At 30.5% G+C, this 17,734-nt stretch overlaps 1 protein-coding gene across 1 annotated transcript; it reads right to left on the minus strand.

The window, feature by feature from the left end:
• Positions 1-1,065: 1,065 nt before the first annotated feature.
• Positions 1,066-2,010, minus strand: LOC116924455 (the record flags this gene model as incomplete). Its single annotated transcript, XM_045168123.1, has 1 exon — positions 1,066-2,010. A coding segment is annotated over exon 1 (945 nt), but the record flags the coding sequence as incomplete, so codon positions are not given.
• Positions 2,011-17,734: the final 15,724 nt, after the last annotated feature.

The following is a 17,734-nucleotide window of genomic DNA, read 5'->3' on the forward strand; positions in this document are numbered from 1 at the left end:
GTTCATCAATGATATTTTTAGCTATCTCTTTTTGTTTTGGAGACGTGCGATATGCCCTTTGACGAATAGGACCTTGTCCTTGTGTGTCAATGACATGTTTTACTAAAGTAGTATGGCCTAACTCACTTGTTTTAAAAGCAAAACTGTTATAATTATTTATTATTAATCTACGCAAATTCTCTTTGTTTTCCTCATCTATGTCTGGAAGAGCCGACTCAACGGCTGCTGTGTTGATTGGACCTGAAGCTACGCTAATTGAAGCCATTGTTTCAACTGGCTTTCTTGAAGGTCTGGAAATATGAAGGGTTCCTAACACTGTAAGGCGAGGTAGAAATATGGTTTTATCTGTTCCATTAACAGCCACCACACGGAGCGAACGATTTGGTGTCGTAGAGATGTAGGGTTCCAAGCTAAGCCCGGAGGGAATATTACAGCATCTAACAAAATGACAAGTATTGAGAGGGTTGAAAGGGTGAGTTTCCTCTTCTCTAGTCTCTAGGAGACTAGTGGAATTTGGAGGAATTCTCAAAGATTTGCTAATCACAAAGGGATTTTCTGTTTCCTGGAAGTGATCAATTTCCGGGACTCGGTAGATGGACTGTTGTTTTCCGTTATAGATAAACTGATGTTTCCAAAGTGCATCGCGCCCTAGAACGCAATCTTCAACAATTCCATTTACGACTATGAATTTCTGCCTAAGTGCTTGGCGTGGCGTTTCTTCTGCCACAAAAAAGTTAACGGTAATTGTGCCTTCCGTGACGAGGCGCCTGTCATTTATGCTGAAAAGATCCACATCTACCTCTTTAGTGAAATTAATTAATTCCTTTCCTTCTTTAAGCTTATGAAAAAATGTGCTGCTAATAACGCTTCTCTCGGCTCCAGTGTCAAACAGCGCTTTTACAACAGAATTTCCTATTTTTATTTTTATCCTAGGAACTGTAGATTTTACTGCTAAACTATTTATATGATGTCGGGGCTTTTTCTTAGTTCCACCGAGGGGCCCAACGCTTACATCGGTAGTTTTTAGTTTCCCCTTTCTTCAAACAAAGGAAGTTTTTTCCCATTTCCGTCATAACCCTCTGGAGGAGTGGGTTTCAAATTTTTTATCTGGGGACAAAAGTTTGCTCGGTGTCCAATTTCTTTACAACGAAAACATTTATCATTAGCTTGACTCTCCCTTGCTTTACAATTGTTTATTGAGTGATAGCCCCAATCGTTGTGAAAATCACAAAAATATAAATCCCCTGTTTTATTGATTGGAGGGTTTAACTGTGGTGAGCGCTGTGAAAAACTCACGTTTCTCCTGGTGGATAATTGTCTTTGCATTTTCTCCATGTTTTCTTCTAAATGTTTTTGGTGAGTGTTTGATTCCACCTGGGAACTAAGGCGATCTAAAGCTTCCTTTACTTTAGTAAATTCTCTATTAGGTTCGACGTATTTGGCCTGAAAAGCATTTAGTCTGGATCTAACTTGGGCTTCTTCTACTGCCATGGCCGTCATTTCAGCTTTTTCTATGAGTTTTTCAAAAGTTGCGAATTCTTTATACTTAAGTCTGGTCTGGACGTCGAAAGACAGCCCTTCCAGAAATCTGTCCATCATAATTTGTTCTCTGGAAAAAGCTGTTGCTTTATCTATCGTGGATTTTATAGGATACGCTAAGTGGAAGGCCTTGCGTATACGATTCGCATAACGTCTCATATTTTCTTCGGGTTCCCGTTGCATATTATGAAATTCAACGCTTTGTTTAGATCTGGTCTCTGTAGAGTGGAAAAGTTTAATTAAACGCTCCTTTACTCTGTCGTAAATTTGCGAGCTAATTGGGTTTTCAAGTTTAAAGTTATCAAACTCATCAGCTGCTTCACCATACAATTTGGAGCGTAGTAAGATAATTTTTCTTGACTCCTCAAAATCGCCTAAAACCAGTACTGATTCTAGATGTGCAAGCCAGTCATCAAAGCGACCGGAGCGTTCACGGTCTACGTAAATTCCGACGTTACTAAATAACGTCATTGCTTGGCTTTGTTGTAACTTTTTATTTTTATCGATGGCGTTAGAAATAAAATTGTTTGTGTTTCCTATACTGTTTACTTTTGACGGACACATTACTAAGGGATTCATTTTAGGAATGGAGCTGGTAACTGAGTACTTTGGAGTGGCTCCGTTATTACTTTGCTTATTGTACATGCTTGGAATTTTTACACTTTGTCCACTTAACGCAAGTGGTTGTGTATGCAAAGGGGTTGAGGTAAGATATGAAGGCTGAGAGCTAGTTCTAAAAACAGGCTGTCCATTAGGCTTCGTTTTCTGAGAGGAATTAATGCAACGTTTAGTATTCGTTAGAACGTGTTGCACAATACAATCAGCTGCTTTAGAAGCATCCTCATAATCCATTCCGGATTCCATCAAACGGCTCAATTCTTTTACGTATATTTTAATGGGCATGTCTTGGTTTGTTTCTTCTGAAGGTTTGTTTTGCGTGATTTTGTTTGACTGCTCAACGATCGACGCTGGAGTAAAGGAGACTTTCCGACTTTGTAGTCCTTGATACGGTAAATAGTTACACGGAGTGGACGCTAACTGTGATTGAGGAATTTGAGTATTCATACTTGACTGTGAATGAGTAACCGTCGGACAAGTGATTGTTGTGGTACTAGGGGTCGATTTAGGACAATCTAAAGGAATCTGATCACCTTGCGTGTGGATTTCCGCTCTTACAATTTTGATAGGTACGCTGTTTTTAGAACTTTCCTCCTCAGTTTCGAGTGTTACTAAAGATTGGGGCACTAACTCTGATTCTGACCTACTTTGTTGTTCTCCCGAGTGCACTGATTCATACTCTGAATCAGTACTTTCGTAGTATGTTTTTAGACCACAGTGCTTAAAGAGTTCAATTGGTGTCAAAATTGTGGGTTCGGTTAAGAGTAATGCTCTTAAGGCTGTTCCTACTTCTTTGTTTGTTAACTCTATTTTTTTTCACTTCGAAGTAAATACTGCAATTCAAAAATAAGATCGTCAACAGGAATTTCCGTTATTCTCGTATTTCCGTATTGCTGATAAAACCATGCCCGATCTTGGTTCTCTTCATTTACTAGTTCTAGGTTTTGGAAATCTAAAGAGATATCTTCTGTGTTTTCTACCCTATCTGTTGTTTTTTCAAGGTCCGTAATTGCCCGAGCCTGTTCTAGAAGTTGATTATATGATAACAATTCTCTTGTCTCCTCGCCTATCAGGGGTTCGACTACGGTTTCGTCTTGTGATGATACTTGCATATTAAGTACTTCGTTCCACTGATCATCATTTCTCAATTCTTTAATTTCATTGGAATCAAGAAGATCAATATCGGATTGATGTGGGCTATCACTATCTAGTTCGACACCTAGATTTTCGTTATTTCTCAAAATTGACGTCGACCCGCCTCCTGATCGTAAGGGAGTGAACCTTTCACGTACTGATCGAACAAATCTTTGTATTAGTGGCCCTTTTCTTACAGATCTTCTTTCTAAAGTGGTTTCTAAACCGCTATCCTCATTTGCCCTCATCTTTTATAACGAACTAATTCCTAACAAAGCATGTTCTTTTATAACTATGAAAAGTTAACCAGAAATTCAACCAAATAAGAAGCCAAGAAACGGAGAGAAGGTAATAAGTAACACTTATTACCATAAAAATTTAAAACAAACAAAAAAAACACACGCTATTCAGCTTAACACTAAAGCCGAGTTCGACTCCGCTGCCACCAAATGTAAGTTATTTATATTTTAACTTACTTTTTCATTGTCGTTTCTAGTAAAGTTTATTTCAGTAGCACAAAAAATTGGGGAACAACTCTTTAGGAACTGATTTGTGAAAAGTGACTCTCGCTATTTTCTATAGAACAAAAGTTTTTATACGGGTTTCATGAAGGTCGAACTACAAGAAAATTAAGTTGAAACGTTTGAAGGGTAAATCAGTCTGTAAAACGTCTAAGGAAGAAATTACATAGAAAAGAGGGGCGTATAGAAAATTAATGTTACGTAAGAATAAAGGGTAGGAAAAATAATGAAAATAATAAAGAATAAATTGTTTTGGTTCTTTACAACATATAGAAGTAAAAACTCATGGTATAACAGTGTATTCACATTGAATACAAGTATATTTGATGCTGTTTACATATAGAACTAAAAACTCATGGTATAACAGTGTATTCACATTGAATATAAGTATATTCCATGTAGTTTACATATAGAAGTAAAAACTCATGGTATAACAGTGTATTCACATTGAATACAAGTATATTCCATGCAGTTTACATATAGAAGTAAAAACTCATGTTATAACAGTGTATTTACATTGAATACAAGTATATTTGATGCTGTTTACATATAGAAGTAAAAACTCATGGTATAACAGTGTATTCACATTGAATACAAGTATATTTGATGCTGTTTACATATAGAACTAAAAACTCATGGTATAACAGTGTATTCACATTGAATACAAGTATATTCCATGCAGTTTACATATAGAAGTAAAAACTCATGGTATAACAGTGTATTCACATTGAATACAAGTATATTGAATGCAGTTTACATATAGAAGTAAAAACTCATGGTATAACAGTGTATTTACATTGAATACAAGTATATTCAATGCAGTTTACATATAGAAGTAAAAACTCATGGTATAACAGTGTATTCACATTGAATACAAGTATATTCCATGCAGTTTACATATAGAAGTAAAAACTCATGGTATAACAGTGTATTCACATTGAATACAAGTATATTTGATGCTGTTTACATATAGAACTAAAAACTCATGGTATAACAGTGTATTCACATTGAATACAAGTATATTTGATGCTGTTTACATATAGAAGTAAAAACTCATGGTATAACAGTGTATTCACATTGAATACAAGTATATTCCATGCAGTTTACATATAGAAGTAAAAACTCATGGTATAACAGTGTATTCACATTGAATAAAAGTATATTGAATGCAGTTTACATATAGAAGTAAAAACTCATGGTATAACAGTGTATTTACATTGAATACAAGTATATTCCATGAAGTTTACATATAGAAGTAAAAACTCATGGTATAACAGTGTATTCACATTGAATACAAGTATATTCCATGCAGTTTACATATAGAAGTAAAAACTCATGGTATAACAGTGTATTCACATTGAATACAAGTATATTTAATGCTGTTTACATATAGAACTAAAAACTCATGGTATAACAGTGTATTCACATTGAATACAAGTATATTCCATGCAGTTTACATATAGAAGTAAAAACTCATGGTATAACAGTGTATTCACATTGAATACAAGTATATTCCATGCAGTTTACATATAGAAGTAAAAACTCATGGTATAACAGTGTATTCACATTGAATACAAGTATATTCCATGCAGTTTACATATAGAAGTAAAAACTCATGGTATAACAGTGTATTCACATTGAATACAAGTATATTTGATGCTGTTTACATATAGAAGTAAAAACTCATGGTATAACAGTGTATTCACATTGAATACAAGTATATTCCATGCAGTTTACATATAGAAGTAAAAACTCATGTTATAACAGTGTATTCACATTGAATACAAGTATATTTGATGCTGTTTACATATAGAAGTAAAAACTCATGGTATAACAGTGTATTCACATTGAATACAAGTATATTCCATGCAGTTTACATATAGAAGTAAAAACTCATGGTATAACAGTGTATTCACATTGAATACAAGTATATTCCATGCAGTTTACATATAGAAGTAAAAAACTCATGGTATAACAGTGTATTCACATTGAATACAAGTATATTCCATGCAGTTTACATATAGAAGTAAAAACTCATGGTATAACAGTGTATTCACATTGAATACAAGTATATTTGATGCTGTTTACATATAGAAGTAAAAACTCATGGTATAACAGTGTATTTACATTGAATACAAGTATATTTGATGCTGTTAACATATAGAACTAAAAACTCATGGTATAACAGTGTATTCACATTGAATACAAGTATATTCCATGCAGTTTACATATAGAAGTAAAAACTCATGGTATAACAGTGTATTCACTTTGAATACAAGTATATTCCATGCAGTTTACATATAGAAGTAAATAACTCATGGTATAACAGTGTATTCACATTGAATACAAGTATATTTGATGCTGTTTACATATAGAAGTAAAAACTCATGGTATAACAGTGTATTCACATTGAATACAAGTATATTCCATGCAGTTTACATATAGAAGTAAAAACTCATGGTATAACAGTGTATTCACATTGAATACAAGTATATTTGATGCTGTTTACATATAGAAGTAAAAACTCATGGTATAACAGTGTATTCACATTGAATACAAGTATATTTGATGCTGTTTACATATAGAAGTAAAAACTCATGGTATAACAGTGTATTCACATTGAATACAAGTATATTTGATGCTGTTTACATATAGAAGTAAAAACTCATGGTATAACAGTGTATTTACATTGAATACAAGTATATTTGATGCTGTTTACATATCGAGCTAAAAACTCATGGTATAACAGTGTATTCACATTGAATACAAGTATATTCCATGCAGTTTACATATAGAAGTAAAAACTCATGGTATAACAGTGTATTCACATTGAATACAAGTATATTCCATGCAGTTTACATATAGAAGTAAAAACTCATGGTATAACAGTGTATTCACATTGAATACAAGTATATTCCATGCAGTTTACATATAGAAGTAAAAACTCATGGTATAACAGTGTATTCACATTAAATACAAGTATATTTGATGCTGTTTACATATAAAAGTAAAAACTCATGGTATAACAGCGTATTCACATTGAATACAAGTATATTTGATGCTGTTTACATATAGAAGTAAAAACTCATGATATAACAGTGTATTCACGTTGAATACAAGTATATTTGATGCTGTTTACATATAGAAGTAAAAACTCATGGTATAACAGTGTATTCACATTGAATACAAGTATATTCCATGCAGTTTACATATAGAAGTAAAAACTCATGGTATAACAGTGTATTCACTTTGAATTCAAGTATATTCCATGCAGTTTACATATAGAAGTAAAAACTCATGGTATAACAGTGTATTCACATTGAATACAAGTATATTTGATGCTGTTTACATATAGAAGTAAAAACTCATGGTATAACAGTGTATTTACATTGAATACAAGTATATTTGATGCTGTTAACATATCGAACTAAAAACTCATGGTATAACAGTGTATTCACATTGAATACAAGTATATTCCATGCAGTTTACATATAGAAGTAAAAACTCATGGTATAACAGTGTATTCACTTTGAATTCAAGTATATTCCATGCAGTTTACATATAGAAGTAAAAACTCATGGTATAACAGTGTATTCACATTGAATACAAGTATATTTGATGCTGTTTACATATAGAAGTAAAAACTCATGGTATAACAGTGTATTCACATTGAATACAAGTATATTCCATGCAGTTTAAATAGAAGTAAAACTCATGGTATAACAGTGTATTCACATTGAATACAAGTATATTTGATGCTGTTTACATATAGAAGTAAAAACTCATGGTATAACAGTGTATTCACATTGAATACAAGTATATTTGATGCTGTTTACATATAGAAGTAAAAACTCATGGTATAACAGTGTATTCACATTGAATACAAGTATATTTGATGCTGTTTACATATAGAAGTAAAAACTCATGGTATAACAGTGTATTTACATTGAATACAAGTATATTTGATGCTGTTTACATATAGAACTAAAAACTCATGGTATAACAGTGTATTCACATTGAATACAAGTATATTCCATGCAGTTTACATATAGAAGTAAAAACTCATGGTATAACAGTGTATTCACATTGAATACAAGTATATTCCATGCAGTTTACATATAGAAGTAAAAACTCATGGTATAACAGTGTATTCACATTGAATACAAGTATATTCCATGCAGTTTACATATAGAAGTAAAAACTCATGGTATAACAGTGTATTCACATTAAATACAAGTATATTTGATGCTGTTTACATATAAGAAGTAAAAACTCATGGTATAACAGTGTATTCACATTGAATACAAGTATATTTGATGCTGTTTACATATAGAAGTAAAAACTCATGATATAACAGTGTATTCACGTTGAATACAAGTATATTTGATGCTGTTTACATATAGAAGTAAAAACTCATGGTATAACAGTGTATTCACATTGAATACAAGTATATTCCATGCAGTTTACATATAGAAGTAAAAACTCAGGGTATAACAGTGTATTCACATTGAATACAAGTATATTCCATGCAGTTTACATATAGAAGTAAAAACTCATGGTATAACAGTGTATTCACATTGAATACAAGTATATTCCATGCAGTTTACATATAGAAGTAAAAACTCATGGTATAACAGTGTATTCACATTGAATACAAGTATATTTGATGCTGTTTACATATAGAAGTAAAAACTTATGGTATAACAGTGTATTTACATTGAATACAAGTATATTTGATGCTGTTAACATATCGAACTAAAAACTCATGGTATAACAGTGTATTCACATTGAATACAAGTATATTCCATGCAGTTTACATATAGAAGTAAAAACTCATGGTATAACAGTGTATTCACATTGAATTCAAGTATATTCCATGCAGTTTACATATAGAAGTAAAAACTCATGGTATAACAGTGTATTCACATTGAATACAAGTATATTTGATGCTGTTTACATATAGAAGTAAAAACTCATGGTATAACAGTGTATTCACATTGAATACAAGTATGTTTGATGCTGTTTACATATAGAAGTAAAAACTCATGGTATAACAGTGTATTCACATTGAATACAAGTATATTTGATGCTGTTTACATATAGAAGTAAAAACTCATGGTATAACAGTGTATTCACATTGAATACAAGTATATTCCATGCAGTTTACATATAGAAGTAAAAACTCATGGTATAACAGTGTATTCACATTGAATACAAGTATACTCCATGCAGTTTACATATAGAAGTAAAAACTCATGGTATAACAGTGTATTCACATTGAATACAAGTATATTTCATGCTGTTTACATATAGAACTAAAAACTCATGGTATAACAGTGTATTCACATTGAATAGAAGTATATTCCATGCACTTTACATATAGAAGTAAAAACTCCTGGTATAACAGTGTATTCACATTGAATACAAGTATATTTGATGCTGTTTACATATAGAAGTAAAAACTCATGGTATAACAGTGTATTCACATTGAATACAAGTATATTCCATGCAGTTTACATATAGAAGTAAAAACTCATGGTATAACAGTGTATTCACATTGAATACAAGTATATTTGATGCTGTTTACATATAGAAGTAAAAACTCATGGTATAACAGTGTATTCACATTGAATACAAGTATATTTGATGCTGTTTACATATAGAAGTAAAAACTCATGGTATAACAGTGTATTTACATTGAATACAAGTATATTCCATGCAGTTTACATATAGAAGTAAAAACTCATGGTATAACAGTGTATTCACATTGAATACAAGTATATTCCATGCATTTTACATATAGAAGTAAAAACTCATGGTATAACAGTGTATTCACATTGAATACAAGTATATTCCATGCAGTTTACATATAGAAGTAAAAACTCATGGTATAACAGTGTATTCACATTGAATACAAGTATATTTGATGCTGTTTACGTATAGAAGTAAAAACTCTTGGTATAACAGTGTATTCACATTGAATACAAGTATATTTGATGCTGTTTACATATAGAAGTAAAAACTCATGGTATAACAGTGTATTTACATTGAATACAAGTATATTTGATGCTGTTAACATATCAGAACTAAAAACTCATGGTATAACAGTGTATTCACATTGAATACAAGTATATTCCATGCAGTTTACTATATAGAAGTAAAAACTCATGGTATAACAGTGTATTCACATTGAATTCAAGTATATTCCATGCAGTTTACATATAGAAGTAAAAACTCATGGTATAACAGTGTATTCACATTGAATACAAGTATATTTGATGCTGTTTACATATAGAAGTAAAAACTCATGGTATAACAGTGTATTCACATTGAATACAAGTATATTTGATGCTGTTTACGTATAGAAGTAAAAACTCATGGTATAACTGTGTATTCACATTGAATACAAGTATATTTGATGCTGTTTACATATAGAAGTAAAAACTCATGGTATAACAGTGTATTCACATTGAATACAAGTATATTTGATGCTGTTTACATATAGAAGTAAAAACTCATGTTATAACAGTGTATTCACATTGAATACAAGTATATTTGCTGTTTACATATAGAAGTAAAAACTCATGGTATAACAGTGTATTCACATTGAATACAAGTATATTCCATGCAGTTTACATATAGAAGTAAAAACTCATGGTATAACAGTGTATTCACATTGAATACAAGTATATTCCATGCAGTTTACATATAGAAGTAAAAACTCATGGTATAACAGTGTATTTCCATTGAATACAAGTATATTCCATGCAGTTTACATATAGAAGTAAAAACTCATGGTATAACAGTGTATTTACATTGAATACAAGTATATTCCATGCAGTTTACATATAGAAGTAAAAACTCATGGTATAACAGTGTATTCACATTGAATACAAGTATATTCCATGCAGTTTACATATAGAAGTTAAAACTCATGGTATAACAGTGTATTCACATTGAATACAAGTATATTTGATGCTGTTTACATATCGAACTAAAAACTCATGGTATAACAGTGTATTTACATTGAATACAAGTATATTCCATGCAGTTTACATATAGAAGTAAAAACTCATGGTATAACAGTGTATTCACATTGAATACAAGTATATTCAATGCAGTTTACATATAGAAGTAAAAACTCATGGTATAACAGTGTATTCAAATTGAATACAAGTATATTTGATGCTGTTTACATATAGAACTAAAAACTCATGGTATAACAGTGTATTCACATTGAATACAAGTATATTCACTGCAGTTTACATATAGAAGTAAAAACTCATGGTATAACAGTGTATTCACATTGAATACAAGTATATTCCATGCAGTTTACATATAGAAGTAAAAACTCATGGTATAACAGTGTATTCACATTGAATACAAGTATATTCCATGCCGTTTACATATAGAAGTAAAAACTCATGGTATAACAGTGTATTCCCATTGAATACAAGTATATTCCATGCAGTTTACATATAGAAGTAAAAACTCATGGTATAACAGTGTATTTACATTGAATACAAGTATATTCCATGTAGTTTACATATAGAAGTAAAAACTCATGGTATAACAGTGTATTCACATTGAATACAAGTATATTTGATGCTGTTTACATATAGAAGTAAAAACTCGTGGTATAACAGTGTATTCACATTGAATACATGTATATTCCATGCAGTTTACATATAGAAGTAAAAACTCATGGTATAACAGTGTATTCACATTGCATACAACTATATTCCATGCAGTTTACATATAGAAGTAAAAACTCATGGTATAACAGTGTATTCACATTGAATACAAGTATATTCCATGCAGTTTACATATAGAAGTAAAAACTCATGGTATAACAGTGTATTCACATTGAATACAAGTATATTTGATGCTGTTTACATATAGAAGTAAAAACTCATGGTATAACAGTGTATTTACATTGAATACAAGTATATTCAATGCAGTTTACATATAGAAGTAAAAACTCATGGTATAACAGTGTATTCACATTGAATACAAGTATATTCCATGCAATTTACATATAGAAGTAAAAACTCATGGTATAACAGTGTATTCACATTGAATACAAGTATATTTGATGCTGTTTACATATCGAACTAAAAACTCATGGTATAACAGTGTATTCACATTGAATACAAGTATATTCCATGCAGTTTACATATAGAAGTAAAAACTCATGGTATAACAGTGTATTCACATTGAATACAAGTATATTCAATGCAGTTTACATATAGAAGTAAAAACTCATGTTATAACAGTGTATTCACATTGAATACAAGTATATTTGATGCTGTTTACATATAAAAGTAAAAACTCATGGTATAACAGTGTATTCAAATTGAATACAAGTAAATTTGATGCTCTTTACATATAGAACTAAAAATTCATGGTATAACAGTGTATTCACATTGAATACAAGTATATTCCATGCAGTTTACATATAGAAGTAAAAACTCATGGTATAACAGTGTATTCACATTGAATACAAGTATATTCAATGCAGTTTACATATAGAAGTAAAAACTCATGTTATAACAGTGTATTCACATTGAATACAAGTATATTTGATGCTGTTTACATATTGAAGTAAAAACTCATGGTATAACAGTGTATTCACTTTGAATACAAGTATCTTTGATGCTGTTTACATATAGAACTAAAAACTCATAGTATAACAGTGTATTCACATTGAATACAAGTATATTCCATGCAGTTTACATATAGAAGTAGAAACTCGTGGTATAACAGTGTATTCACATTGAATACAAGTATATTTGATGCTGTTTACATATAGAAGTAAAAACTCATGGTATAACAGTGTATTCACATTGAATACAAGTATATTCCATGCAGTTTACATATAGAAGTAAAAACTCATGGTATAACAGTGTATTCACATTGAATACAAGTATATTCAATGCAGTTTACATATACAGTCATGCTTGCAAGTTTCTTTAGCAGGCAAATGGGTCTATATCCTTTCATTTTGTTTGGACGGAAGGGATACTATGGTCCCTACCATACCCTCGTTTTCTTTCCATTCTTCTCTTCCTCTACGTTTCAGTCAATTTTCCTACTTTTAATTTTGCACTTTTTTCGCGGGTTGCAAAGAAAGAGAAATAGTAATAGCATAAAGGGGTACGGTAGGCACCAAAGTATCCCCTCCATCAAAAAGAAATAGAAGGATATAGACCGATTAGCCTGCTAAAGAAACTTCCAAGCATGACTGTAGAAATAAAAACTCATGGTATAACAGTTTATTTACATTGAATACAAGTATATTCCATGCAGTTTACATATAGAAGTAAAAACTCATGGTATAACAGTGTATTCACATTGAATACAAGTATATTCCATGCAGTTTACATATAGAAGTAAAAACTCATGGTATAACAGTGTATTCACATTGAATACAAGTATATTTGATGCTGTTTCCATATAGAAGTAAAAACTCATGGTATAACAGTGTATTAACATTGAATACAAGTATATTTGATGTAGTTTACATATAGAAGTAAAAACTCATGGTATAACAGTGTATTCACATTGCATACAAGTATATTCCATGCAGTTTACATATAGAAGTAAAAACTCATGGTATAACAGTGTATTCACATTGAATACAAGTATATTCCATGCAGTTTACATATAGAAGTAAAAACTCATGGTATAACAGTGTATTCACATTGAATACAAGTATATTTGATGCTGTTTACATATAGAACTAAAAACTCATAGTATAACAGTGTATTTACATTGAATACAAGTATATTCCATGCAGTTTACATATAGAAGTAAAAACTCATGGTATAACAGTGTATTCACATTGAATACAAGTATATTCCATGCAGTTTACATATAGAAGTAAAAACTCATGGTATAACAGTGTATTCACATTGAATACAAGTATATTTGATGCTGTTTACATATCGAACTAAAAACTCATGGTATAACAGTGTATTCACATTGAATACAAGTATATTTCATGCAGTTTACATATAGAAGTAAAAACTCATGGTATAACAGTGTATTCACATTGAATACAAGTATATTTGATGCTGTTTACATATTGAAGTAAAAACTCATGGTATAACAGTGTATTCACTTTGAATACAAGTATTTTTGATGCTGTTTACATATAGAACTAAAAACTCATAGTATAACAGTGTATTCACATTGAATACAAGTATATTCCATGCAGTTTACATATAGAAGTAAAAACTCGTGGTATAACAGTGTATTCACATTGAATACAAGTATATTTGATGCTGTTTACATATAGAAGTAAAAACTCATGGTATAACAGTGTATTCACATTGAATACAAGTATATTCCATGCAGTTTACATATAGAAGTAAAAACTCATGGTATAACAGTGTATTCACATTGAATACAAGTATATTCAATGCAGTTTACATATGGAAGTAAAAACTCATGGTATAACAGTGTATTCACATTGAATACAAGTATATTCCATGCAGTTTACATATAGAAGTAAAAACTCATGGTATAACAGTGTATTCACATTGAATACAAGTATATTCCATGCAGTTTACATATAGAAGTAAAAACTCATGGTATAACAGTGTATTCACATTGAATACAAGTATATTTGATGCTGTTTACATATAGAAGTAAAAACTCATGGTATAACAGTGTATTCACATTGAATACAAGTATATTTGATGCTGTTTACATATAGAAGTAAAAACTCATGGTATAACAGTGTATTCACATTTAATACAAGTATATTTGATGCTGTTGACATATAGAAGTAAAAACTCATGGTATAACAGTGTATTCACATTGAATACAAGTATATTCCATGCAGTTTACATATAGAAGTAAAAACTCATGGTATAACATTGTATTCACATTGAATACAAGTATATTTGATGCTGTTTACATATAGAAGTAAAAACTCATGGTATAACAGTGTATTCACATTGAATACAAGTATATTTGATGCTGTTTACATATAGAAGTAAAAACTCATGGTATAACAGTGTATTTACATTGAATACAAGTATATTCCATGCAGTTTACATATAGAAGTATAAACTCATGGTATAACAGTGTATTCACATTGAATACAAGTATATTCAATGCAGTTTACATATAGAAGTAAAAACTCATGGTATAACAGTGTATTCACATTGAATACAAGTATATTTGATGCTGTTTACATTTAGAACTAAAAACTCATGGTATAACAGTGTATTCACATTGAATACAAGTATATTCCATGCAGTTTACATATAGAAGTAAAAACTCATGGTATAACAGTGTATTCACATTGAATACAAGTATATTCAATGCAGTTTACATATAGAAGTAAAAACTCATGTTATTACAGTGTATTCACATTGAATACAAGTATACTTGATGCTGTTTACATATTGAAGTAAAAACTCATGGTATACCAGTGTATTCACTTTGAATACAAGTATCTTTGATGCTGTTTACATATAGAACTAAAAACTCATAGTATAACAGTGTATTCACATTGAATACAAGTATATTCCATGCAGTTTACATATAGAAGTAAAAACTCATGGTATAACAGTGTATTCACATTGAATACAAGTATATTTGATGCTGTTTACATATAGAAGTAAAAACTCCTGGTATAACAGTGTATTCACATTGAATACAAGTATATTCCATGCAGTTTACATATAGAAGTAAAAACTCATGGTATAACAGTGTATTCACATTGAATACAAGTATATTCAATGCAGTTTACATATAGAAATAAAAACTCATGGTATAACAGTGTATTTACATTGAATACAAGTATATTCCATGCAGTTTACATATAGAAGTAAAAACTCATGGTATAATAGTGTATTCACATTGAATACAAGTATATTCCATTCAGTTTACATATAGAAGTAATAACTCATGGTATAACAGTGTATTCACATTGAATACAAGTATATTTGATGCTGTTTACATATAGAACTAAAAACTCATAGTATAACAGTGTATTCACATTGAATACAAGTATATTCCATGCAGTTTACATATAGAAGTAAAAACTCATGGTATAACAGTGTATTCACATTGAATACAAGTATATTTGTTGCTGTTTACATATAGAAGTAAAAACTCATGGTATAACAGTGTATTCACATTGAATACAAGTATATTGCATGCAGTTTACATATAGAAGTAAAAACTCATGGTATAACAGTGTATTCACATTGAATACAAGTATATTCAATGCAGTTTACATATAGAAATAAAAACTCATGGTATAACAGTGTATTCACATTGAATACAAGTATATTCCATGCAGTTTACATATAGAAGTAAAAACTCATGGTATAACAGTGTATTCACATTGAATACAAGTATATTCCATTCAGTTTACATATAGAAGTAATAACTCATGGAATAACAGTGTATTCACATTGAATACAAGTATATTTGATGCTGTTTACATATAGAACTAAAAACTCATGGTATAACAGTGTATTCACATTGAATACAAGTATATTCAATGCAGTTTACATATAGAAGTAAAAACTCATGTTATAACAGTGTATTCACATTGAATACAAGTATCTTTGATGCTGTTTACATATAGAACTAAAAACTCATAGTATAACAGTGTATTCACATTGAATACAAGTATATTCCATGCAGTTTACATATAGAAGTAAAAACTCGTGGTATAACAGTGTATTCACATTGAATACAAGTATATTTGATGCTGTTTACATATAGAAGTAAAAACTCATGGTATAACAGTGTATTCACATTGAATACAAGTATATTCCATGCAGTTTACATATAGAAGTAAAAACTCATGGTATAACAGTGTATTCACATTGAATACAAGTATATTCAATGCAGTTTACATATAGAAATAAAAACTCATGGTATAACAGTTTATTTACATTGAATACAAGTATATTCCATGCAGTTTACATATAGAAGTAAAAACTCATGGTATAACAGTGTATTCACATTGAATACAAGTATATTCAATGCAGTTTACATATAGAAGTAAAAACTCATGTTATAACAGTGTATTCACATTGAATACTAGAATGTTTGATGCTGTTTACATATAGAAGTAAAAACTCATGGTATAACAGTGTATTCACTTTGAATACAAGTATATTTGATGCTGTTTACATATAGAACTAAAAACTCATAGTATAACAGTGTATTCACATTGAATACAAGTATATTCCATGCAGTTTACATATAGAAGTAAAAACTCATGGTATAACAGTGTATTCACATTGAATACAAGTATATTTGATGCTGTTTACATATAGAAGTAAAAACTCATGGTATAACAGTTTATTTACATTGAATAAAAGTATATTCCATGCAGTTTACATTGTAAGATTTGCCAGGCGTGTATTTATTAGACTTCTACAATAGCAATACAATCAAACCAAGAAGCATGGCACTACTCTACTCTGAATATTGTTGCGAATAACACGGCTTTTATACAGAATTGCAAGTGGCACATTGGGTGTGGCTTAGATAACGGTGGCGCGCGGTCACTTGGTCATGTGGGCGTTGCCTTTGTGTACACCTTGCGTACACTCAATGTCCGTGCAGATTTGCCATCTTCTGTAAAGCGTAAATAATGCAGTTGGCTCGTTACATTCCTCCCCCCCTGTACAGCAGGATAAATTGGTCCTCCAATTTTACCTTTGTGTGCAGACTACAGGTCTTAGGAAGGCAACGTGAATTGCGCCAAAAAAATATATAGTTATAAGAAGCGTCTAAACTATTATAGCTTGATAACATTTTGCGCTTATTAAAATAATTGGGTGTTATTTTCTTTTAGATGATGTCTGGCTGTTGATACACTTGTTTTTTCTTTTTATCACTCGGAATTTTCGGAATAGATTTCGAATGCTAGTTTCGTCATCTAT

Source organism: Daphnia magna, unplaced genomic scaffold, assembly GCF_020631705.1.
Source record: "Daphnia magna isolate NIES unplaced genomic scaffold, ASM2063170v1.1 Dm_contigs546, whole genome shotgun sequence".
NCBI lineage: Eukaryota > Metazoa > Arthropoda > Branchiopoda > Diplostraca > Daphniidae > Daphnia > Daphnia magna.